This window comes from Dama dama, chromosome 12, assembly GCF_033118175.1.
Source record: "Dama dama isolate Ldn47 chromosome 12, ASM3311817v1, whole genome shotgun sequence".
NCBI lineage: Eukaryota > Metazoa > Chordata > Mammalia > Artiodactyla > Cervidae > Dama > Dama dama.
In genome coordinates this window covers 30893343-30920297 of record NC_083692.1, presented here as the reverse complement: position 1 = coordinate 30920297, position 26955 = coordinate 30893343, and the positions used below count along the sequence as shown (strand labels likewise).

The following is a 26955-nucleotide window of genomic DNA, read 5'->3' as shown; positions in this document are numbered from 1 at the left end:
CCATGGAGTCGCAAGAGTTGAACATGACTTAGTAACTAAACAACAACAGTACATACATACATGCACACATATATATTATGTATATATCTTTTTTTGTCACTGACGGAAATTTTCTCATATCATTCAGTTCAGTTCAGTTCAGTCGCTCAGGTGTGTCCGACTCTGCACGCTAATTATCAGTTTTAGTGATTATATAACTTTAATAGATATAAATAACGGAGTATTAGACTATCCCTCAAATAATGGGCATTTTAAGTTGTTTAAAGATTTACACTATTATAATAGTGCCATGCCATGCTTTCTTTTTGCCATGGATTCTTCTCAAACTGCCTCAATGTCTTGCCATTCATTCATGGCCAAGTTTTCTCACCTTTATTCACTTGTCAAAGTGTTCCTGTTTGGATTCCATTTCTACTGTTACCCCAAAATAAAGTTTTTATTAAAGTCATTATTTACTTGCATATTATCAAACCAACTACAGTTGACCCTTGAACAACGTAGGTTTGAACTGTGCAGGTTCACTTGTACATGGATTTTTTTCATTAGTAAATGCTAAGCTACTACGTGGTCTGAAATTGTTTCCATGGAAACCTAGGGCCTACTATAGATTATATACAGATTAAAACCCCAGCACTGTTCAAGGGTCCACTACAGTGACTTTTATATTACTGTCTTATTTGGCAACCCACTTCAGTATTCTTGCCTGGAAAATCCCATGGACGGAGGATCCTGGTAGCCTACAGTCCATGGGGTCGCAAAGAATCAGACACGACTGAGCAACTTCACTTTCTTAAGCAGCACTTGATACTTTTGACAACTGCTTGAGTCACCTTTTTTTTCTTTTGGACTTCCCTGATACCACATGATCTTCATTTTCGTCTTGTCTCCCTGACTACTCCTCAATTGCCTTTACCACTTTTCCTTTTCTGCCTGACCTCTGAATTTTGAAATTTCTTAATCAGTGGTTCAGGCCACCTCTTCTTACTCTACATTTCATCATAGACAATTGCATTCACTCCCAAAACCTTACATATCATCAATAAATTAATGATGTTCAAATACATGTACTTAACCTCTCTTAGCACTGCACCTGTATATGTAACCATTTATCTCCATCTGATACAATCAAAATAGCTTGACCTTATTGAACTTGCCCTAAAACCAGCTTTTCTGACTTCCACTTTTAGTAGTGCACATGTAATTCACATCAAACATCTCACAGAGAACTAGGGAAACTGCAAAAGATTTTAAAATCTGTGTCAAAAGTATCAGTGAATCAAGAAGACAGTGAAGGATTATATCACCAAGACCCAAGGCAGAATGAAACTTCGAGACCTGAGCTCAGCATTTGGGCTGCTTTTCTTCTAGGAACATTGGTCGATTCAGGAGGAGGTGGCTGGGAAGACAACTAACACTTTTGGCAGACTTTCTACTAAGTTAAAGTGTTAAAGATTGAGTCTAGGGCTCTCCAAAGAAGGAGGGTAAAAAAAAATAGATCAATTTTGAATCTTTTCAATCTCTTCAAGGGGCTTCCCTGGTAACTCACCTGTTAAAGAATCTGCCTGCAATGCAGGAGACCCTGGTTCGATTCTGGATCAGGAAGATCTCCTAGAGAAGGAAATGGCAGCCCACTCCAGTATTCTCGCCTGGAAAATCCCAAGGACAGAGGAGCCTGGTGGGCTGCAGTCCATAGGGTCGCAAAGAGTCAGACACAACTGAACAACTAAGCCCAAATCTTTTCAAAACTGGATTAAGATGATCCTAGATTTGTAGTGTACCTAGCTGCTACCCTGAGCAAATATTAATCTTCTCTGGATTTTTAAATTATTTTTATAATTTTTCATATTTATGTTGGAAAATCTAAAACACCTGAGGAGATAAGACAACATGATCAAAATCCAGGAAAAACAAGAAAATAGGAACAAACCCACAGGGATTTATAATTAGAGGTTTGTACCTCTGAATCCCCTTCACCTATTTTGCCCCCACCCACCAATCTCCTGTTTCTTGTCCATGGCTATGTGTCTGTTTTTTTTTTGTTTTGTTTTTTAGATTACACATATAAGTGAGATTATGTGGTATTTTTCTTTGTCTGACACATTTCACTCAGCATAATACCCCTCTAGATCCATCCATGTTGTCTCAAGTGGCTAGATTTTTTTTTAATGGCTGAGTTATTGCATTGTATCAATATCTATATACCACATTTTCTTTATCCATCAATGGACACAGGTTGCTGCTGAAATTCTCCATCTTGTGTTTCAAAATCTTTAAATATACCAAACATAATTTCCCAGCCTGTGTCTAATCCCATTATCTGGGATCCCCTGTGGGCAAAATGAGCACTGTCTTCTATGTACATAAATTTAAGTGTATCCAAACAATTGTGTTATAGTTCATCATTTGCTTTCTTTACTCATCACTATGCTCTAGAATAGGTAGGGAAACAGTGGAAACAGTGTCAGACTTTATTTTTTGGGCTCCAAAATCACTGCAGATGGTGATTGCAGCCATGAAATTAAAAGACGCTTGCTCCTTGGAAGAAAAGCTATGACCAACCTAGTGGTGGTGGTGGTGAAGTTGCTAAGTCGTGTCCGACTCTTGCAAACCCACGGACTGTAGCCTGCCAGGCTTCTCTGTCCTTGGGATTCTCCAGGCAAGGATACTGAAGTGGGCTGCCATTTCCTTCTCCAGGGGATTTTCCCATCCCAGGGATTGGGTCTCCTGCATTGCAGGCAGATTCTTTACCAACCTAGACAGCATATTAAAAAGCAGAGACAATACTTTGCCAACAAAGGTCCAGCTAGTCAAGGCTGTGGTTTTTCCAGTAGTCATGTGTGGATGTGAGAGTTGGACCGTAAGAATTGATGTGCCGAAGAATTGATGCTTTTAAACTGTGGTGTTGGAGAAGATTCTTGAGAGTCCCTTGGACTGCAAGGCAATCCAACCAGCCCATCCTAAAGGAAATCAGTCCTGAGTATTCATTGGAAAGACTGATGGCTCCAATACTTTGGCCACCTGATGAGAAGAACTGACTCATTGGAAAAGACCCTGATGCTAGGAAAGATTGAAGGCAGGAGGAGAAGGCGTGACAGGATGAAATCATTGGATGGCATCACCAACTTGATGGACAGAGTTTGAACAAGCTCTGGTAATTAGTGATGGACAGGAAAGCCTGGCGTGCTGCAGTCTGTGGGGTCGCAAAGAGTCAGACATGACTGAGTGACTGAACTGAACTGAACCTTGTCTTTAACTAAAATGTGAACCACTTATCAATGAGAACCATGTTTTTCTTCCCCTGTTCTCCCTTGGATAGTAAATAGTCAAGGAACATTTGTTGGTTTTCTCTTGTAGCCTATGCATGTTTTCTACTGTAAGACACTAAAGGTTAAAGTAAAATTGACAATAATAACTAAAATAAGAAGTCACCAATGGAATCTTCCTGAGCTGAGTTTAACCCAGGCTTTACCCATTACTAGCTCTGTGACCTTGGGAAAGTAACATCTACTTGCTTTGGGCATTTCTTTCTTCATCTACAAAGGTGGATAATACCACCTACCTTAGAAGGCTGTTATGAGGAATAAGTTAATTAATTAATTACAAACCACCTCAGTACAGCAAATGACATATAACAGGTTTTTAAAAATAACGGCTGCTATGAGTCCTACCTATGGTGTCAAATTCCAGTCATATGTACCTGTGAACTCTTCCAAGAAAGTGTAAGCACCTTGGAGGCAGGACCTTTTCAGACACTTCTTTGTATCTGCCTGCTGTCCAGCACTCTGCTTCATGTAATAGCCCGTGCATTTATGGTAAATGGATTACTATAATTCTTTGGTTAGCATTCTGCTAACCTAAATTTTAAGCATATATACTAGAGTACATTACCCAGGAATGTAATATGTATTATTAACATATTTATGGCAAGACTCCTGTCATTCTTGTTATTTATTACATATTGAAAAGAAAGTTATATCTATTAAGAAATAAAATGACAAATTATTCTTCAATGTGTAAGAAGATCGCCATTTTTTGTGTTTTCCATTTCTCTTTCCAGTGGCTTGAGAAATGCAAGTACTCCTTCAGTCATGTTTTTTCTTCACGCTTCTAAAATAAGAGGAATCTGCATCCTATAACAAAATAACAGAAACATGAATCAGTTTCCTCTATCCCAGTTTTTGACAATTAATTCCTTCTGTTTTGAGAACCTATATCATCATGATTCACTGTTGAGAATCCTTATAAATCCCTGGAAAAATACTTAAATAGGAATAAAAATCAAAGCCAAAATTGTAGAGCTACAAAAAATATCTCTAAGGGGCTTAGCAACATTATTTCCCTGTCATTTGTTAACATATGAGTATGCCATTTCATAAATGCTGAAATTTCTATTACTCTTCTGATCAGCATGTCATACCTACACTGGCTTGCTTTAATACATACAAAGAGTCTTTAGAATTAAAATACTTGAAAGATAACTCCAAAATCATTTGTGAACTTTTAGTATATTGCTTAAAGAATAAAACAAGGCAATTCAGTAATTTCTAAGAAGTGACATTTCTTTGTTAATTTGATTAATATGTGTCTTGGGGTGTTTCGCCTTGGGTTTATCCTGTTTGGGACTCTCTGGGTTTCTTGGACTTGGGTGGCTATTTCCTTCCCCATTTTAGGGAAGTTTTCAGCTATTATCTCCTCGAGTATTTTCTCATGGCATTTCTTTTTGTCTTCTTCTTCTGGAACTCCTATGATTCGAATGTTGGGGCGTTTCACAGTGTCCCAGAGGTCCCTGAGGTTGTCCTCATTTCTTTTGATCCTTTTTTCTTTTTTCCTCTCTGCTTCATTTATTTCCACCATTTTATCTTCTACCTCACTTATCCTATCTTCTGCCTCCGTTATTCTACTCTTGGTTCCCTCCAAAGTGTTTTTGATCTCATTCATTGCATTATTCATTTTTAATTGACTCTTTTTTATTTCTTCTAGGTCTTTATTAAACATTTCTTGCATCTTTTCAATCTTTGTTTCCAGGCTATTTATCTGTAACTCCATTTTGTTTTCAAGATTTTGGATCATTTTTATTATCATTATTCTAAATTCTTTTTCAGGTAGATTCCCTATCTCCTCCTCTTTTGTTTGACTTGGTGGGCATTTTTCATGTTCCTTTACCTGTTGGGTATTTCTTTGCCTTTTCATCTTGTTTAGATTGCTGTATCTGGAGTGGGCTTTCTGTATTCTGGAGGTCTGTGGTTCCTTTTTATTGTGGAGGATTAACCCAGTGGGTGGGGTTAGACGATTGGCTTGTCAAGGTTTCCTGGTTAGGGAAGCTTGCGTCAGTGTTCTGGTGCGTGGAACTTGATTTCTTCTCTTTGGAGAGCAATGGAGTGCCCAGTAATGAGTTTTGAGATGGGTCTATGTGTTAGGTGTGACCTTGGGCAGCCTGTATGTTGATGTTCAGGGCTATGTTCCTGTGTTGCTGGAGAATTTGCGTGGTATGTCTTGCTCTAAAACTTATTGGCTCTTGGGTGGTGGTTGGTTTCAGTGTAGGTATGAAGGCTTTTGGACAGTCACTTATTACTTAAAGTTCCATGTAGTCAGGAGTTTTCTGGTGTTCTCAGATTTTGGGCTTAAGTCTCCTGCCTCTGGATTTCAGTTTTATTCTTCCTGTAGTCTCAGGACTTCTCCAACTATACAGCCCTGATAAGAAAACTTCTAGGTTAATGGCTAAAAGATTCTCCCCCGTTAGGGATACCCAGAGAGGTTCACAGAGTTACATGAAGAAGAGGAGAGGGAGGAGGGAGATAGAGATGAGCAGGAGGAGAAAAAGGGGGACTCAAGAGGAGAGAGACAGATCTACGCAGCTGTCTGTTCCCAGAGTGTTCTCCGTAGCCCAGTCACCTACAAAGATTCACAGAATTTGAATGGGAATAGAAGGGGAAAGGAGGAAATAGAGGTGTTCTGAGGTAGAAAACAGAGAGTCAAGATTGGGAGAGAATAATCTTCGGTTTAAAAATAGGGCTTCTCTTCTTTTTTTTTTTTTTGTAAGGTTATAGTATATTGAAAATGAAAATTAAGGAGTAGTAGAGGAGTACTAGAGGATTTTAAAAGAAATAAGAGAAAAAGAAAAATGGAAAATAGAAGAGAAAAAGGAAAGAAAAATAAAGAAGAAAAAAGAAAGAAAAAGAAAAAAAAAAAAGAAAAAAAAAATTTTTTTTTCCCTAATTAAAGAAATCGTAAAAATCTATGGAAATGAAAGTTAAGGAGTAATGGGGGAGTAATAGGGGATTTTAAAGGAAAATGAAAGAGAAAAAATAAAAAAGAAAAAAAAAAGAGAAAAAGAGAAAAAAGTAAAATTATATCTAGGAGTTTCTCTGGAGCTGTTGCGGTCAGTGTGGGTTCGGCTCAGTTTCAGATAGCTCCTCGTTCCAGCTTACGCTTCTCGATATCTACAGGCCCCTTCCCGTATATTCGGTGTTTTCTAGAGGGATTTTAATCTGTTGCACTAGTCCCTTCTGAAGCGGTTCCCTTTGTTTATTTGGCTTCTGTTTGCCGGTCTCTTCAGAGCCTCATTTCCGCCCTGACACAGGCGGGCGGAAGTGGACTCTTATTTAGGTAGCTAGTTCCGTCGCTCTGCGGGGAGGGGCTGGCGCTGTGGGGACGGGCTTGCGCCGCGGGGACGGACTGGCGCTGCCGGGAGGGGCCGACGCTGCCCTCTCCGTCTGCGCTGCTCAGGCTCCCGGCTGTTCTATATGGAGCGCGCCCCGCGCTGCGCGAAGTTCCAGCCCTCGGGTGTTCCACAAAAGCGCGGAACGAAAAGCTGCGCCTGCTCTCAGTGCCTTCCCCGTCAGAGCGGTCCAGGCAGCCAGGGGCTTGGTGGGCGCACTCTCCCCAGGTGTGGCGCGCCCCCTCCCTTCCACCGACCCAGTCTCAGTTTCCGCTGGCGCCAGTCGGGTGCCTGCGCCTTCTGCCCTCCGCGTCCCCAGCCCCAGTCCCCGCCCGCGCCGGTCGGGTGCCTGCGCCCTGTGTCTCGCCGCGACCTTCCCCTCCCCCCCGCCTCCTGCCTCCGGCGGGGCTGGGCCGGTCCGCAGCCTGCGAGCTCTTCTCTGGATTTTCTCGGTCTCTTTGTTCTGCGAATGGCCGGCAGTGTGTTCGGGCCGGTTAATTTACTCTCTCTCTTTTGGTCTCCCACAGTTCAAGTTGGCAACTCACAGAAGCTCCCTCCGATTGTCCTCAGGGCACTCAGGCCCGGACCCTACCCCAAGCAATGCCGCCTAAGACTTCCCGGGACGGATCTCCATCCTTAGCTCTTTTGTCTCACTTTTTATCTTTTATATTTTGTCCTACCTCCTTTCGAAGACAATGGGCTGCTTTTCTGGGCGCCTGATGACCTCAGCTAGCGATCAGAAGTTGTTTTGTGAAGTTTGCTCTGCGTTCAGTTATTCTTTTGATGAATTTGTAGGAGAGAAAGTGGTCTCCCCGTCCTACTCCTCCGCCATTTTGGCTCCTCCCTCCCAGAAGTGACATTTCATTTGGGGAGATACCCATTTACCACTTTCAAGAATTTACACTAAATAAGACAAAACCAAATTATAACATAAAATTCAATGATGTTATTGTTTTAGATGCCTACAATTAATAACAATACATCAAAACAAGGTTCCAGACATACTGTTCCTAGCCTAAAGAACAGAAACAAATTCTTGCCTAGAGAACCTCATGGACAGTATGAAAAGACAAAAAGACAGGACACCAGAAAATGGGCCCCCTAAGGTCAGAGGGTGTCTAATATGCTACTGAGGAAGAGCAAAGGGCAATTACTACTAGCTCCATAAAGAATTAAGTGGCTGGACTATGGAAAACAGTGTGGAGATTCCTTAAAAAACTGGAAATAGAACTGCCATATGACCCAGCAATCCCACTTATGGGCATACACACCGAGGAAACCAGAACTGAAAGAGACACGTGTACCCCAATGTTCATTGCAGCACTGTTTATAATAGCCAGGACATGGAAGCAACCTAGATGCCCATCAGCAGACAAATGGATAAGAAAGCTATGATACATATACACAGTGGAATATTGCTCAGCTACTAAAAAGAATACATTTGAATCAGTTCTAATGAGATGGATGAAACTGGAACCCATTATACAGATTGAAGTAAGCCAGAAAGATAAATACCAATACAGTATACTAACGCATATATATGGAATTTAGAAAGATGGTAACGATAACCCTATATATAAGACAGAAAAAGACACAAATGTATAGAACAGACTCTATGGGAGAAGGCAAGGGTGGGATGATCTGAGAGAATAGCATTGAAACATGTATTGAAACATGAAAACATCACAATTATCAATTGTGAAACAGATCGCCAGTCCAGATTGGATCCATGAGACAAGTGCTCAGGGTTGGTGCACTGGGATGACCCAGAGGGATGGGATGGGGAGGGAGGTGGGAGGGGGGTTCAGGATGGGGAACACATGTAAATCCATGGCTGATTCATGTCAATGTATGGCAAAAACCACTACAACATTGTAAAGTAATTAGCCTCCAACTAATAAAAGTAAAGGAAAAAAAAAAAAAAAAAGAATTAAGTGGCTGGGCCAAAGCGGAAACAACATTCAGTTGTGAATGTATCTGGTGGTGAAAGTAAAGTCTAATGCTGTAAAGAAGAATATTGCATAGGAACCTGGAATGTTAGATCCATGAACCAAGGTAAATTCAATGTGGTCAAGCAGGAGATGACAAGAAAATGACAGATGATCTTGGTTCATTTGGCGATGCCAAAAACTATTCAAACTACTGTACAACTGTGCTCATTTCATGTGCCAGCAAGGGTATGCTGAAAATCCGTCAAGCTAGGCTTCAGCAGTACACAAACCAAGAACTTCCAGATGTACAAGCTGGGTTTCAAAGAGGCAGAGGAACCAGAGATCAAATTGCCGACATTTGTTGGATCACTGAGAAAGCAAGGGAATTCCAGAAAAACATCTATTTCTGCTTCACTGACTACACTAAAGCCTTTGTGTGGATCATAGCAAACTGCAGAAAATTCTTTAAGAGACCACCTTACCTGTCTCCTAAGAAACCTGAATATGGGTCAAGAAGAAAGAGTTAGAACTAGATGTTGAACAATTGGTTCCAAATTGGGAAAGGAGTGCGACACAGCTGTATATTGTCACCCTGCTTATTTAACATCTATGCAAAGTACATCATGCAAAATGCTGGGCTGGATGAATCACCAGCTGAAATCAAGACTGCTGGGAGAAATATCAACAATCTCAGATATGCCGATCATACCACTCTAGTGGCAGAAAGTAAAAAGGAACTAAAGAGCCTCTTGGTAAAGGTGAAAGAGAAGAGTGAAGAAGCTGGCTTAAAACTCAACATTCAAAGAACTAAGATCATGGGATCTGGTCATCACTTCATGGCAAATAGAAGAGGAAAAAGTGGAAGCACTGACAGAGTTTCTTTTCTTGGGCTCCAAAATCACTGTGGATGGTGACTGCAAGTCATGCAATTAAAAGACTTGCTCCTTGGAAGGAAAGCTATGACGAACCTAAACAATGTATTAAAAAGCAGAGACATCACTTTGCCAACAAAGGTCCGTATAATGAAAGTCATAGTTTTTCCAGTAGTCATGTATGGATTTGAGAGGTGGATCATGAAGAAGGCTGAGCACCAAAGAATTGATGCTTTCAAATCGTGGTGCTGGAGAAGACTTTTGAGAGTCCTGTGGACTGCAAGGAGATCAATCCAATCAATCCTAAAGGAAAGCAACCCTTAATATTCATTGGGAGGACTGATGTTAAGGCTGCAGCTCCAATACTTTGGCCACCTGATGAGAAGAGCTGACTCACTGGGAAAGACCCTGATGCTGGGAAATATTGAAGGCAAAAGGAAAAGGGGGCAACAGAGGATGAGATAGTTAGATAGCACCACAACTCAATGAACATGGATATGAGCAAACTCCAGGAGATAGTGAAGGACAGAAGAGCCTGGGGTGCTATAATCCACGAGATCATAGAGTCAGACACAACTTAGTGACTGAATAACAACAACATTTAGTTTGGGAATAATAGTGGCATTCTCTTAACTGAGATTTTTACAAACAAATTTCAATAAGGAGATGAATATACACAATACAAAATAACAGTAGGGAGGAAAGAGCAATGAGGAGAGAAGTAAAAAAAAAATGAACAACTTCTTAAAGTTTCTAGGGTTTTGTGTAAAGAATAAGATATATCTCAAAATGATTTGGGGAAATGAAAGGATGCCTAGTTTATCATAAAGTGATAAAGCAGTCAGACCACCTAATAAGCAATAATTCAAATATGTTGGTAGGAAGAGAGAAGTCATGATTTTTAGCAAATGTTAGATGTAATGCAATGCCTATATTTACACTGCTGTTGTTTAGTTGCTAAGTTGTATCTGACATTTTTGCTACCCCATGGTGTATAGCACGTCAGGCCCCCCTGTCCCTGGGATTTCCCAGGCAAGAATACTGGAGTGGGTTGCCGTTCCCTTCTCCAGGGGATCTTCCTGACCCAGGTATCGAACTTGCATCTCCCGCATTGGCAGGTGGATTCTTTACTGAGGCACTAGGGAAGCCCAAGATTTACGTTAAGTATTCTGTTGGTATTCTGTATACAAAACAAACTAACCTTCTTATGAACAACTGCTACAATGGGACTGAAACTCTAGCCTCTAGTCCTTCTTTCTCCTCTGAAACAGTGATTTCTATAATGCATTCTCCCTCTGCCATATTATTTAATTCTTTAATCTTTACTGTCTGTTTGCTAAATATCCTCCTGCCATTAAAACAAAAGCAGTAACAGCTAATACTTAATGACTGTAACACACCATGGTAGATTTTAAGAGCTTTCCACATACTAACTCATTTAATCCCCATAACAATCCTATGACTAGGTGCTACTATCAACAGTAATCTTCATTTTGTAAATGGTTCAGTTCAGTTCAGTTCACTCAGTTGTGTCCAACTCTTCGCAACCCCATGGACTGCAGCACACCAGGCCTCCCTGTCCATCACCAATTCCCAGAGCTTGCTCAAACTCAGGTCTATCAAGTCGGTGATGCCATCCAACCATCTCATCCTCTGTCATCCCCTTCTCCTCCTGCCTTCAATCTTTCCCAGCATCAGGGTCTTTTCCAATGAGTCGGTTCTTCTTATCAGGTGGCCAAAGTATTGTAGATGGGGAGATTGAGATATAGAGAAATAACTTGCCTGGGATCGTAGGATGAGTATGGGGTATAGCTAGGATTTCAGCCTAGGTAGTCCAGCACCTTGTTCCATGCTTTTAACCAGAATGTTGGTTCACCTCTTTAGTAAGGTGGCCTTTCCCCCTCAACTCTTATCTATCGCTGGGCACAATGCCACTTTATCTGCTGTCCTCTAAATTTCAGACTCTGATGCAATATTTGATGAAGCTCTACCTTTAGAACCACCCCCACAGTACCAAGTTCCAACATTATGAAATCACTTATAAATGTTTTGACCCAAAACAAACTGGTTAGTATAAAATGAATAGCCCTCTTTGTGATTTTTCAAGTTCTAAACATGTTAGTGCATATTGAAAGTTTTAGAACCTTTAAGTCTCTTTAAGTATTTTGTTTGGGTGTTTGGTTTTTTGTTTCATTTTTCACCAGTTCATTTAACATTCCTCACTTTTCTGGAAAAATGAGTGCTGAAAGAATAAGTTATCAGCAAGTTTTCCTAAACACGGACATAGGCACATTTCAGATGTGCAAACCAACCTTCTAGAACAAAGTCAAAGGAACCAGTACTACAGGTGAGACTACATCTCTTAATAGTGTGGAAGTGCTTTGACAGAGGGCTGACGTGCATCTAGTCCTGGGGAGAAATGGGAGGGGAGGCCAGGTATCAACCCAAGGAGGTGACACTTACAGAATGTAGAGACTCGTAGGATGGGTTGGAGTCTGTGGGGACACATGGTGGAGAAAAAGCATTTTGGCACATACACTGGCCAAAGAGCAACATAGAAGAAAAAAATGGCAATCTTTGATTTGATTTTTACCTTGTAGAAAACTTTCTCCAAGACCAGTAGTAATTTACAGTAAACCTACAGATATGCATTGGGGATGGGAAACTTTTTATATCTTTTGTATTCATTAATATATCATGAGATTGGCAGACAGTTAGTAAGAAAAGTTTTTAAGCATTGGAAAATTTCATGCTTTCCTACAAGACTGATATGAATTCAGAAATGTATAAATTGGACTTACCACACCACTCTTGAAGTTCTCAATCCTTCTCTTTGCTGCTTTGTTGGTTAACCACCAGGCCAAGGTTGGCATATATTGCCACAAATAGAACATTAGCAAAAAAGGGTGATCAGCGATCCAAACTTCCTTCAAATCATTGGCCATGGTGACTAACATCAGCCGCACACAACGACTGGTTGCCATCTTGTAGGACTCATCTGCAGTGCTGCCTGTAGTCTAAGAAAATTTAGAAAAATTCATGAGTGATGACTATATTTCTAGGGTATCTCACAGAACTTTTAGTAGACATCCAGTTGAGTGATTCCTTTACTGTGGCCTCATGCCCCTCAGGAGTCCACATAGGCACTAAGGGGTGCCTGTAAGCTATTTGTGGGCTTCCCAGGAGGCACAGGGCTCTCCTGCCATTGAAAGAGATGCAAGAGATGTGGGTTCGATCCCTAGGTCTGGAAGATGCCCTGAAGGAGGAAATGACAACCCACTTCAGTAATCTTGCCTGGAAAATTCCATGAACAGAGGAGCCTAGTGAGCTGCAGTCCATGGGGTCGCAGAGTCAGACCTGACTAAACATGCACACATAAGCTATATATTTCAGAAAACCTAATAGAATTCATATACTTAACCAGATAAGTGTGCAGGCTAACTAAAAGATAACAGTTATTCACTTTTAGTTAGAATTGTACCATCTTAAAGTACTTAATGGTAAGTCTATGTAATTTTAATAATAATTTTAAACAAATTATTAATACATACATTTAGCAAATGAAGTTCTATAAAACATGGAGTCCATGAGGATGAAATAGAGAAAGAAGATAAAAGTGGTTTCTTGATATTGAAAAAATTTGGAACTGCTACTTTAGTTAACCCATTACCGTTTTACAAATAAACTGAAGCCCAGAAAGGCAGTAACTTTTATCTGTGCTCACACAGACCATTTGGTAGTAACCAGTTCTATATTCCAGGTCCCCTGATTCCTGTAACATTGTGCTTATTCTATTTTACTACAGTGCCACCATAGAAAATGCAAAATATAAATTGTATAGGTAAACATTTACATGGAAACATATAGATTTATATCTCAGTAGAAACATTAGGGGAGAAGAAGGAAAATTTCATGGTCTTTAGAGAGTTTTTTGTATTATGGAGTGATACTGGATTCTTCATGAGACATTTATTGTTCATTTGATAGATTAATTACGTGTAAACTATGAGCTGAGGGAAGCACAAGCCTAGGTGAGGTCAACCTAAAACTACTACATCTCAACAAGGGGGGTTTTGCTAAGTTCCTTCACCATAATCCCTTTTAAAATCCCAGTAAGATTTAATTTACTAAAATTCAGCCACACAGAACTTTCAACATTGCTATGATTTGTGAATTGATTAAAACTGGGTTTTTAAAATATTGATAGCCCACATAATAGTAGATCAGTTATAAGCAGTATCTTAGTAATTTCTTTAGCTGTTACTAAAGCTGGATGCCAAAGCACTATCAGCTAACCGTAACAGTTTTCCTAATGCTGAGTTAAGTTATGTAAATAATTCATAAGGGATTCTAACATGAAAACCCTGAGGCATAATGATGTAAGGCCAGGGTATGACTACTAAAGCATTCAAATTATTCACCAACTAGAAATTTTACCTTTGTGACTTCTTCAGTTAGGGCATTTTTCACAATATTTGATTGCACAGGTCCCGGGCAAATGTTAGAAATTGTTATACCTGGGTAGGTGGCAAGTTCAGTTCGGAGAGTATTAAAAAATCCCTAAAAGACAAAAACAAAAAACAAATAAATACAGACACATATATCATGTTTACTAATAGTACAAAATTACTTTTCTTCAACTTTTTATGAAGGACAATAGCAGCACATTATCAAAATGTGTTCTGAAAAATGCCCGAGTAAAGGACAGGGAATGTAATTACACAAGATGATAACACCGCAGGCAATCTAGAACATACTCTTTTCAGGTATGAGTGGTTCATCCCCCCGATGGCACTGGTTTAGCTTGTGCCATCAGTGATTTTGCACTGGATAAGTGAGAGACTACCCTGTAAGAATCTGATACCCAGTCGCCAGCTCCCCACTCCGAAAGGGTTGCATGTTCACTGAGCATCATTGAGGCTGGACTTCTTTCGATGATCCCTAAAAGTGGCCTAAAGTACAGATGATAGGGCAACAGGAAGCAAGTTGGAATTAGTACTTAAGGGAAACTATCATAGAGGAACAGTTCCATTTTTTCAATTACTATCTGAAGAGACTATTAGTTTCAGCAAAAATTTTTATTTTAGGTGTAGTAAGAGAGTACATGGCTAGTTAAAAATGTAATATGATTGCTTACTCAATGACTTTTGTAAAAACAAGGTAGACCCTCCAGACTTAAAAGATACTGCCCATTTCTAAACCAAATAGGAAGTAAACATCTACTTCTCCTCATCTCTTCACCTAAATCAGGAAATATTCCAAGACTACATTGTGATAAACTGAGTTAACTTTGAAAAGCCTAAGCAGCCAACATAGGTACATTCATTTATGATCCAATAACATTAAACAGTTACCAGCCTTTAATGCTGATGCCTAACAAACACAAGGCCTTTGAAGGTTTGTGCTGTCCAAGACTAATACAGTGCCTGACTCAAATGGACAGGAAAAAAGGCTTTGTAAATGAATGAATGAACTTTAACCTTCTGCCCCTCTATAGCAAAAGAGGGGAGAGGACACCATGAAAGCCAATACTCCAGACACTAAAACTCCTCCTTGCTTGAAATCACATCTAGTATAGTGTGTGAACTTTTCAACAAGTAAGTTCACTCTCTAGCTTGCTGAGTATCAGGGAAGGAAATGTGCCCTTCAAAAAGAGACTCCTGGTTTCAGTGTTCAGCTACTGGTATAACTAGATCTTAACTTGACACATGGTATCAGACAATCAAATCCAGTACAAAACAGTTTGGAGGGCAGGCTAGACAGCTTCTACTGTGTTTGATTGAAAGCATCCTGCATGTCTTCTGGGATACTGGGTACCAAACAGATGGGGTGGCCACCTTCCCTCGTGTGCCTGCCTGAGAGTTGCCCAACTGCCCTGCTGGAAGTAACTGACACCCTATTACCAAATATGAGGAAATCATCAGTGCAGTATTTCATTTCATCACTCTCTGCAATTGTCTGCTCTTCACAGCAGAAAGAGGATCCTATGGAACAAAAGCTTCAAATTTTCATGAAACATGACCATTTAGCTGTTGCATCTTACTGTTCCAACAGTGAAACATTCTACGTAAACTGACCTTCAACGGCATTAATTATATATCACATGTCTCTATTAATCATTTTCCTCCTATTGGCCTTACAATTTAATTTGCTCCATGTTATGGTGTATATAGTTACAGTTTATTCTTATCCATTCTTAAGCCAACATTAAAAATTTATTCATTTCTGGTACTCATATCTCATAAGTTACACAAGCCAAATTAAACTTTCTCCTAGACTCTGCCTCAACTAGATTTTCTTCTTCTAATGAAGTCATAGTAAACAGAGTCAAGGCTAGACACAGTAGGGATTTGACACTCAGGGCTAATCACCCAGTGGGTAGTTTCTATTTCTGACAGGCATGTACATTTAGAAATTCAGGTAAAATAAACACCAACAACAAAGGGGAAGGAAACAAAGTCACAGAAATGAGAAGGACAAGTAAATGCATGTAGAATCCTGAAATGTGTGTAGAAGAAACAGGGGTAGACCCCAAATTTGCCATGAAGATGTGGTAGAAATGAGGACAAGGTAAAGGGTGACGTGTCAACTAGACTATACAGTTTGTAAGGGCAGGGATCATATAATCTTTATATTCCCAGGATATGTTGCAGTGTATGACACAGTGTAGGTACTCATTGGATGTTTGCAGAATTAGAAAGAGGCATGTGAGGCTCAAGTCTTTTTAGCATCTTCTAGGTAAGTCTTCTACCCAAGATCTTCCTGGGTGTCTCTGTCTCCAAACATCACTACCTAGTCCCAGTGATCTCTTACAATAAATGTTCCATACACACGTTCAGGTCAGTTCTATCAGAGGTGAGTTTTAACAGCCTTACCCGAAGAGCATGTTTGCTGGCACAGTATCCAGTAGAAAGGGGTGCAGCTATAATTCCCACAATGCTATTCACAGTAACAATTTTTCCTTGCTTCCTCTCAATCATGTGAGGCAGAACACACTTTGTCAAGGATACCGTCCCTAAGTAGTTAAGCTCTATTAGCTCCTTGAAGACATCCAGGCTGGTGTCCACACACAAAGCACGCTGGGATACTCCACCATTGTTGACCAGAATGTCTATCTAAGTAAAGAAAATCAGAAAGGGGGTACTTTAGGGATGACTTAGATGGATTGTTGGAATTGCTAAGGATGGTTAGTTATATTGTTAACTTGATAAATCAATGGAACAGGACAGTATATTTCCAGAGGTCAGCAACAGAAAAGATAAAAGCAAAATTCACCTATGGAATTAAATTCCCACCTTAAGTGGCTTTTTATGGAAAATAATGTAACAGAAATAATCGGCACAGTGAATCTTTAGCTTCTTTTGTTCTACATGGAGGAGTTAATTTATTAAGGTAGGAAAAGTTCCAATTATTAATACATAAAGCCACAGATTCAGAGATTAAGAGACCCAGCTGGGCCCTTGAGCTGAAGTGAGATGCTTCATGAACCCATTAGCCTACAGCCCTTTGAATGATAGCACCACAGATAGGAATCTCTTTTGCAGCTACTTCAGAGCAAGATTCATGCACTCAAAATGCTACTTACTCTGCCAAACTCCTGGAGAACTGCTTTGGTAGCCATTTCATGGGAACTTCTGTTAGTCAGGTCAAGGGGCAAAATGAGTATATCTTTTTCTTTCAAATTACCATTCTCTAAATAAAGACACTTAAAATTAATATGGCAGTCATGTGCTAATCACATTACATTTAACATTCACCCTACAACCACATTTAGCAATGAACTCATTTCTGGGTGAAGCCCTGTGGATGAGGTTTTCTTTAAGGACCAAGAAGCGGATTGACAGGGATATGGGCAACATCTTATCGAACAAAAAGCTGGCTGGGTACACAGGAAACAAAATTCCTCTCTTCTACTTAAATATATACAGCCTAACATTGGACCAGGCTTCCCTGACAGCTAAGTTGGTATTTCTGTACATCTGTTATAGGATAGGTTCACTGCTTGATTTTTAAACACAATTTTAAAAAATTTATGCTGAAAATCAATGAGAATTTGGGTCTTCCAGTCACGTGACACAGAAAAGCTTCCTTTCAGAGGCTAAGGATTCCAGGAGGTGAATAAGGAAAAGGACACAATCCTGAAATTCCCAACCAAGAAACACGTTGGGCTGTAACGGCCCTCTCTATTTCTGTTATCAAAAGAACAGTTCAAACTAATTTCCTTGAATTCTAGCCCCGAAATACAACAAAGTTGTGTTCTGATAAGAAAAACAAGTAAGTAGAGAAGAGGTGAAATTGCTTTATGGGCACAGGATTAAATTATGAAATATTAACTTTTTAAAAAGCAATAGAAAAGTTTGCACCCATGATATGACAGATAAAAGGAAAATAATCTTACTCAAGCTAAGAAACACTGTTATGGTTCATTTCTTCCCATGCAAGTCTCAACAGCAGAGGAGCAACTGTCAAAAGAAGTGGCCCAGTGCAAAAACACAAGAGGCCTTTAAGAGCAATATCGTGAAAGAGGGCTTGTGGCCTTAGCAGCTAACTACATATCTGGGTGATTAGTTCCATCAGCAAAGTGAAAGAAAGATTTGTAAAGAATGACAAGTAGATGACAAAAAAAAAAAAAACACACAACAACGATCTTCTGGAAAATTCAAAATTATTTCAGTGTAGATATTAAATTTCCTATGAGAAATAATAACTGTATTACTTGAGACTGCTTTTACTGTGAACTACACCAAAACCCAAACAGATAAAGAAAAACACCATTGTCCTGTATATATGAAAAATATTATATCAAGTTGCACTTCTCAAACTTAATTCTACTCTGGGATTTCCCTGGTGGTCCAGGGGTTAAGACTCCACACTTCCACTGCAGAGGCATTGGTTCAATCCCTGGTCAGGGAACTAAGATCCCACATGCTGCACAGCACGGCCGGAAAAAAAATTTAATTCCACTCCTGTTTTTTTGTCCTTTACAACAAAAATCTTATATTATTTCATATGACTTTAAAATCAGACATTTTAACAAAATATCAATTAAATGTCTATGGTAATGTATATGTATGTCATTCATAAGAACCAAATTGTTCCTTGTCTAAGATAAAAATGTAAGACATTTATGTGGTCACTAAAAATCCAAACCAGCATTTGAGAGAACTGATGATCAATCCCTAATGCTAAGAATTAGTGCAAAAAAAAAAAAAAGAAGAAGGTAGAAAGGTGGCAGAAAAAGAAGAAAAAGGTCAGGCCAGCTAACTAAGAAGTGACAAAAGGAAAAGGAGTTGGATCAAAGCACTCAGCATTTGGAACCAGAGTCTACTGCCCATGAAAATCCCCCACTTCCCCCTAAAATTCCCACGTTTTGACTCTGGGCTCTGATTTACTTCTAGGAAGCACTGCTGCGATTTCAGATTTACTCACCAAGGCACTTTCTTTTCACCCTTTCCAACTCATGTACTCTTCTGGCTGACAGCACAAGAGAAACTCCTAGTTTGGACAGCTGGTAAGCCAGTTCCTCTCCAATCCCACTGGACGCTCCAGTCACCCACACCACCATATCAGTCAGCTCCCATTCTATTGAAAAGCGGGTAGGGATTGAGGGGAGAAAATAAGCTATGGGTTACATCCATAAATCAAAGATTGACCAAAGGAAAAAAATAGTTTTAAACAATATCATTGAATATGAAGACATAATGTGTGGAACTTAAAATTTTAAGTATCCTATGTTTACAGCCCTGATTGTGGTGATGATCTCACAGGTGTATACTTAGCCCAGACTCATCCAGTTGTGTACACTAAATATGGACAGTTTCTTATATGACAATCATACCTCAATAAAGTGGTTTAAAATTTTTTTAATTAAATACCTTAAGGAAACACTTCCTACCTAGTGTTAGAAATCATATTAGTAACAGTTTATTACTAACTGTATTATTTTGTGTACTCTAGACTCTTTGAGAGTTTTCCAGACTTTACTTCAAGGTAAGCCTTACAACTCCATGGTCTGACTCTAAGGCTCTATTTATCTGCATATTTGATCATGAAAAGTAAGGATAAGTAGATAGAAGGTACCTGGACTCATTTTCTCACCTTCCTTATTCATAAATGAGGGCTTCAGATAAGATGATCACTAATAGTTCCATCCAGTTTTCTATTCTATTATTCTAATTTCTCACATTGGTGGTATTGATGATAAATCTGAGTATACCAAGTTCTACTCTATGGTATGGTAGAATCACCCTGAATTTTTAAGGTCATGTTTGCCCCACTTGTCAATCATAATCTGATACCTAGCAACTAAAGGTCATTTCATAAAAGAGCTTTCCAAATGCCTGAGCCTTCATCTTAGAAGAATCTAGTAGTTCACCCAAGATGAAATACATATGAGAGCGAGATGAAATGTTATACTCTGCTTGCCAGGTATCACCTTGTTAAATATTGTAAAAATGTAAAATAAAGCACTGACAAGTGGTTTATTCTCCAACGAAAAACTTCCTTGTACTGCAGCACACAATAGCCACTGTCCATCTGAATCCATCAAGTCAGGGTAGTGCAATGCTCCTGTGTACCTTATTAAAATGTGTTATTTGTCAAAAATCAGGAACAAGGTATTATTTAAGATACACATTGCTGATTTTGGATCAGAAAAGTTAAAATCAGGAAGCCAGTTTACTATTTTAGTCAAACAACTCTGAAGTGTAAGTGTTGGTGAATCAGTATGTGCTCTGGTTGCACTTTAACTCCCAGGGTTCAAGTACCAGCTGTGTCACACACAGCTGTGAAATACTCCCACGTGGGAACTCAGTGCCTTCATTTCCCAAAAGTGGAAAATTGAATTAATAATAAAACCTCCTTCATAGAATTGTTGAGAGAGATGAGTTAAAACACGTAAAGCGCTCAGAACAGTGACTGACACATGTGTGGGCGTTGTGAACTAAGTCGCTTCAGTCACGTCCAACTCTGCCATCCATGGACTGTAGCCCGCCAGGCTCCTCTGTCTGTGGGATTTTCAAGATAAGAATACTGGAATGGGTTGCCATGCCCTCCTCCAGGGGACTCAGTGCTTAATAAAATGTCAACTCTAATTGTTGCAAAATTGTTTAACAAATGGATTTTGGCAGCAAAACACTGAATGTTCTAATTTCTCCAGCCAGGGGAAATGGGATTACTAACTTCAACGGCTTAACATTTTTCCATTGCTTCCTATGTGCTTAAACATATTACCTTATTAAAATCTTCACAAGAACTTTATGAAACAGGAATTACCTCAGTTTTACAAGAAAGGAAACTGAGGTTTACAGAGATTAATTTACACCACTAGACTGTAAATTTACTTGGGGCTGGGACCCTGTCTCCTTTATTCATCGCTATGTCCTCAGAGCCTGGCACAGAAACTCGCTTAGAAAAAGGACTCCACAAGTCACTGTTGAATAAACACCCAAGAATCCTGGCAGAGCTAGGATATTTGTCGAGGTATGTCCGACCTCGAGCCTAAGCTGCCACATTTTAATATGATCAATATTGTAGACCCAACTATCTTAGCCATTCGAGCAAATATCTTCAGAAAAGCGATTTCATGTAAATATCTAAACAAAGGACAGAAACATCCCAAGTACTATGCCTGGGTTACAGTGCTTTCCTATCATCTATTGCACTATGTTTTTTGGCTTCCGAGATTTCAGTTCCCTGACCAGAAATTGAACCCAGGTCATGGCAGTCAAAGCTCTGAGTCCTAACCACTAGACCACCAGGGAACTCCTAAATCTAATGCACTTTTATGGAAAGGCTCAACTGAGCAACCTTGCAAATTTTTTGGGAAATTGTTGTTCAGTAGCTAAGTTATCTCTAACTCTTTGCAAGTCCATGGACTGCAGCACACCAAGTGTCCCTGTCCTTCACTATCTCACTGAGTTTGCTCAAACTCATGTCCGTTGAGTCAGTGATTGCATCCAACCATCTCATCCTCTGTCACCCCCTTCTCCTCTTGCCATCAATCTTTCCCAGCATCAGGGTCTTTTTCAATGAGTTGGCTGTTTGCATCAGGTGGCCAAAATATTGGAGCTTCAACATCAGTCTTTCCAGTGACTATTCAGGGTTGATTTTCTTCAGGATTGACTTGTTTGATCTCCTACTCATTGTTCCAAAGTTCTGCAGTATACAAGACTCCAAGGTGAATATAATTTGTTTGTAACTGTTTACTAGCTAGCGTAGCAGTAACAAAGATTTCATTTTTGCATGCACACATACATGCTCAGTCACTTCAGTCATGTCTGACTCTTTGTGACTCTATGGACCATAGCCCACCAGGCTCCTCTGTCTATGGGATTCTCCAGGCAAGAATACTGGAGTGAGTTGCCATGCCCTCCTTCACAGAATCTTCCCGACCGAGGGACTGAACCTGAGTCTACCACACTGCAGGCAGACTCTTTATCCACTGAACCATCTGGGAAGCCCTCTTCATTTCTATACCAGTATGCAAATATTAATACAACAATGAAAACTATCAGGCTTACATTTACCTTAGTACATCTGCAGTTCTGATACCCTTCCTCCCACTCTGGAGAAGAAAACTTTTTAACTTAGCACCAATTATTTAACAATTCTACAGGGACTTCCCTGACAGTCCAGGGGTTCAGACTTCACCTTCCAATGCAGAGGGTGTGGATTTGATCCCTAGTCAGGAAGCAATGTTCCCACATGCCTCGGGGCCAGAAAAAAACAAAAAAATAAAACAAAGCAATATTTGCCACAAAATCGATAAAGACTTTAAAAAATAATAAAATAAATAAATAAAATGTCAAAAAAAAAAAACCAATTCGACAGAATCTGGTATACATAATGGCCTCCCCTAAAGAGTCTCTGAAAGCAGATTCTCAGAGTTGAAAGGAAACTTAGAGTTCAACCCCCAACCCAGGTTAAGAATTCTCCCCTGAAGCTGTTGACCATTTAATTCCCTCACAGGATGAGTAATCTAGTTACCTCTGAGGCACCAGCTCATTTGGGAGGGGGTAAGTCTAATCATTCAAGATGGGTTTCCCGGGTGGCTCAGGGTAAAGAATCCACCTGTGATGCAGAAGACACAGGAGAACCCAGAACACATAGAACCCAGGTTCTATCCCTGGGTTGGGAAGATCCCCTGGAGGAGGGTATGACCGCCCACTCCAGTATTCTTGCCTGGAAAATCCCATGGACAGAGGAGCCTGGCGGGCTACAGTCCATAGGGGCACAGAGTCAGGCATGACTAAAGCGACTGAGCGCTGAGCACAATCATTCAGGGCTTCAGGAATTTTCTCACACAGATAACTTTAACTTCTACAGACCAGCAGCAGCTGGCGGCAGGTCTGCCTTGTGGTGTCAGGAAGGATAAATCAGGCCTGTCTAGCACACGACAGTGTCTCATCTGTCTGAAGACGGCTGCTGTGTCCTCCCTAAGTCCTTTCGTCTCTTGCTTCTCTAAGGCTAAATAAACACACCCAATTTCTGCTACTTGCCCTCAGATGACATGGCATCTGGTTTCCTCACCCTTCTCCTCACACCCTCTGTACAAGCTCCAACTGGCCAATGTTCTATTGAAAGGAGCTGGCCACGGCAGGATACAGGATTCCCAGGGGTCTAAACAGCTCCAAGTAGCATGATTTGACTAAACCACTTCTCTTGTCTTTCAGACGGGACATGCCGTGAAGACCCAGACAGTGGCTGGCTCAGTCACTGCTGCGTCCCCAGTGCCCAGCACAGAGGCCAACACAAGCAGGTATTCAGAAAACATCTTTTGTTGTTTGCAGTCTGTTCCATAAGACATGAAACAGCTCCACAAGGTTGCCTAATCTTTGCTGGCACTGCACAGTTGACCCTCACTGAGGTCACTGTCAAATAAGAGCTGTTTTCCTCACATATGCTCTGCTGTTGAGACTTTTCCTACTCTGGACTGGTGCCATGGATTTTTCTGGATCTATGTGCAGTACCTAAAATTAGTCACTCTGAAATTTTACCATGTGAGATACATGCTTGGAGACACAGAAGGTATCTCTAGACGGATACATAAAATGCAGGAAATGGTGGTTGCCTCCAAAGAAGCACACTGGCAAGACAAGGGTGAGAGACAAGGGTGAGACAGAGCTTTACTTGTCACCATGTATCCTTTTGTATTTTTAAAAGTTGCCTTATGTGAGTATATTGTCAACTTTTTAAAGTGACACTTCATGGCAAATAGATGGGGAAAAAGTGGAAACAGTGACAGATTTTATTTTCTTGGGCACCGAAATCACTGTGGACGGTGACTACAGCCATGAAATTAAGATGTTTGCTCCTTGGAAGAAAAGCTATGACAAACCTAGACAGCATATTAAAAAGCAGAGACATTACTTTGCCAGTAGAGTCAAAGCTATGGTTTTCCCAGTAGTCATGCTTGGCTGTGAGAGTTGGACCATAAAGAAGGCTGAGTGTTAGAGAATTAATGCTTTCGAACTGTGGTGCTGGAGAAGACTCTTGAGAGTCCCTTGGACTGCAAAGAGATCAAACCAGTCAATCCTACAGGATATCAACCCTGAATACCCTGAATATACATTGGAAGAACTGATGCTGAAGCTGAAGCTCCAATACTTTGGCCACCTGATGCGAAGAGCTGATTCATTGGAAAAGACCCTGATGCTGGGAAAGATTGAGGGCAAGAGGAGAAGGGGGTGACAGAAGATGAGATGGAAGGATGGCATCACTGATTCAATGGACATGAATTTAAGCAAACCCAGGGAAATAGTGAAAGGCAGGGAAGACTAGCGTGCTGCAGTCCAGGGGTTATAGAGAGTTGGACATGACTTTGCAGCTGAACAACAACAACATAAAGATGAAAAAAAGGATAATTTTTTTTAAACCTTAATAGAGTCTGCCCATCTTTCCAGTTTGAACTGTTTTTGGAACTTGAATCTATCTTCATGTTCCTTTAAGTCTTTTTCACTATCGCCCTCACCTCCCTTCCAACTCTCTCACTCCCTAATCCTCCCCTGCCAAGTCTTTTTAGTCATTTTTCCTAATAACGTCCCTATTTCACAATTTCACAAATATACTGCATATCTGTTTATATATCTTCATATATCTTTGTGCCAAGTCGTTTCAGTCATGTCCAACTCTGCGACCCTATGGGCCGTAGCCTGCCAGGCTCCTTTGTCCATGGGATTCTCCAGGCAAGAATATTGGAGTGGGTTGCCATACCATCCTCCAACGGATCTTGCCCATCCAGGGATAGAACCTGCATCTCTTGTGTCTCTTGCATTGACAGGCAGGTTCTTTACCACTAGTGCCACCTGGGAAGCCCTTACATATATGTATCTATGCTTTAGATATAAAAGGAGTTCTATAAAGTTTATTCTTCAGTAAGTGCAGGTTTAAGCATGGTGAAATTGAAAAGTTAAAAGTTAAATTAAAATTTAAAAGCTATTAACATTTAACTTTACAACTGTAAATTTACAAAAGTTATTTTGCTGAATAACATGTATTTACATAAATTGCAATGTATCATATATTTGTAAATCAGCAAATTATATAACTACATGATGATAATAATAACAAAGTAATTAAATGTGTTTAAAAATCCTTCAAAACTGATATTTTTCCAGCAAAAGTAAAACACTGAAAAAACCAAATGAATTTCTTAAAAGTTATCTTTAGTCACCTTAACTTTTGCTTGATATGTGAAAATAACTTTTCATTTCACTAGCTGCTAAATATTGTCAACGTTTTTCCTCTTCAGCACTTGACATTATCAGTTGAGTAATTTGTAGAACAGTAAAATATAAAGTATTTTTATGTAATTCTCAAAGTCCAAGTTAACACTAAGCACAAATAGAATCAAACACTAAAGTCCACAAAGCAGCTCATGGGCACATGCATTCCATCTGCTGAGATGGGCCAATGACCAAGAGAAAGTCTGCCAATCACAGCCATCTATTTGCCATAGTTTTGTAACCCTGATCTTGCACATGTTTTACGTAGTTTCCGTGAACTCAATGTAAGTGCTACACATGCTATACCCACCCCCCTCCAAAAAAAGAAACAAGAAAAATGAAATACTAAGGAATAATACTTTGTCAGTTAGGGTTGAGCTTTGGAGGGGCATAAAACATTGTACCATCTAAGATTTTTTTTCAGTCCCCAAGAACCAATTTTCACCCCCATGTAAGTGATAGGGCTCCCCTTCTCTCTCTGGCTCCATTATCCAGGGCTTCTCTGGTGGCTCAGACAGTAAAGAATCTGCCTGCAGTGTAGATCAGGAGTTTGATCCCTGGGTTGGGAAGATACTCTGGAGAAGGGAAGGGCAACCCACTCCAGGATTCTTGCCTGGAGAATTCCATGGGCAGAGGAGCCTGACAGACTATAGTCCATGAGGTCCCAAAGAGTTGGAAGCGACTGAGCAACTAACAATTTCACTTTTTCACTGAATCACTTCCAAGTAAACCTCCTCACATGATTTAGATATTTTCATGCAGGAAACTAGGTCCAGGGAAACCCCACTTCCCGCTGGCCCTTGTAGACATAAAGCCTAGCTCTGGACAGCCCACTGAACTTCTCTGAGCATTATGAAAATAAGACTAATAATGCCTACTTTATAACAGTCATTGTAAAGGTGAACAGTCACAAATGAAAAGGGTCTGGTGCACTGCTTAGCACATAGAATGCGTTTAGTAAACGACCATCAAATATTAAGCTGGGCATAGAAAAAAGATGGGCAGAATGTCTTTTAGTATGCCAATAACGGTCTTCCTTCAGGCAAAACACCCAATCCAGTTCTCTACCTTTATCCCAATGGGTAGGCAGCTTTGTAGGTGGCTGTATTATCATCTCAAATTTTGTTTCATTGCTCTTAAGTAGAGTGAGAGATGGCATATAAACAACTTCAGGACGTAGCTCCAAAAGGACATGCCTTCACAAGCGCACTGTTTCTCCAAGTACTGTCCTCCCACGCTGCTTCAGAATCCCTGGGAGCCAGGCGGAGAACTCAGAGACCTGAAGCCGCCCCGCCGATTCCAAGGCTCTTTTACTTCAGCAAGTAAAAGGCAAAGTCCGTAGGTACCAGGGCAGAAGACAAAAGGCGCCGGCCCCTTCCACCCCGAACCAGAGCCCTTGAAAAAGGCGCAGCCTCGCCGCCCGGAAGCTCCACGCCACCCGGAGGGACGCTGGGGCAGCGGAAATCCGATCGCACCACGGAACCCGGGCTCCCAGTGCAGAGAGGCGGCAGCGCGTCCTCACCTGGGCGTCGCCCCTGCCACTCGGCCCACAGCAGGGTCAGGTCCGCGTCGGCCCGCACGAAGCGCAGCAGCTGCACGGCGAGCGCCAGCAGCGCGCACAGCGCCAGCAACCAGAGGAGCAGCCCCCAGCTCATGGCGCCCTGCTCCGCGGGAGGAAGATGGACTGACCGCCGCCACCTAAACTGCGCCTAGGCCGCCTGGCGGCTATCGCGCTTCCGCGCCGCCGCCCTTCCCCGCTGCCCCGGCCC

At 40.7% G+C, this 26955-nt stretch overlaps 2 protein-coding genes across 5 annotated transcripts in view; one reads left to right on the top strand and one right to left on the bottom strand.

Annotated features, from left to right (window-relative positions):
- Positions 1-26955, top strand: part of PCNX4 (pecanex 4) — a 99139-nt gene that overhangs the window by 40660 nt on the left and 31524 nt on the right. For 2 of the 4 annotated variants that reach the window (XM_061156944.1, XM_061156940.1), the window contains one exon: positions 23135-26697. In XM_061156944.1, the coding sequence (XP_061012927.1) occupies positions 23135-23343 (209 nt within the window). In that variant the 3' untranslated portion in view covers positions 23344-26697. Of the gene's footprint in view, positions 1-18859; positions 18955-23134; positions 26698-26955 lie in introns of those variants that run through there. The other 2 variants (XM_061156942.1, XM_061156943.1) reach the window with 2 other exon arrangements.
- DHRS7 (dehydrogenase/reductase 7) lies at positions 3936-26955 on the bottom strand. Its single transcript, XM_061156945.1, has 7 exons — positions 26709-26955; positions 18891-19043; positions 17047-17153; positions 16337-16576; positions 13899-14021; positions 12263-12478; positions 3936-4130 (listed from the first exon to the last, which is right to left on the bottom strand). The coding sequence occupies exons 1-7, from the start codon at positions 26839-26841 to the stop codon at positions 4083-4085; spliced, it is 1020 nt and encodes a 339-aa protein (XP_061012928.1). The 5' UTR covers positions 26842-26955; the 3' UTR covers positions 3936-4082.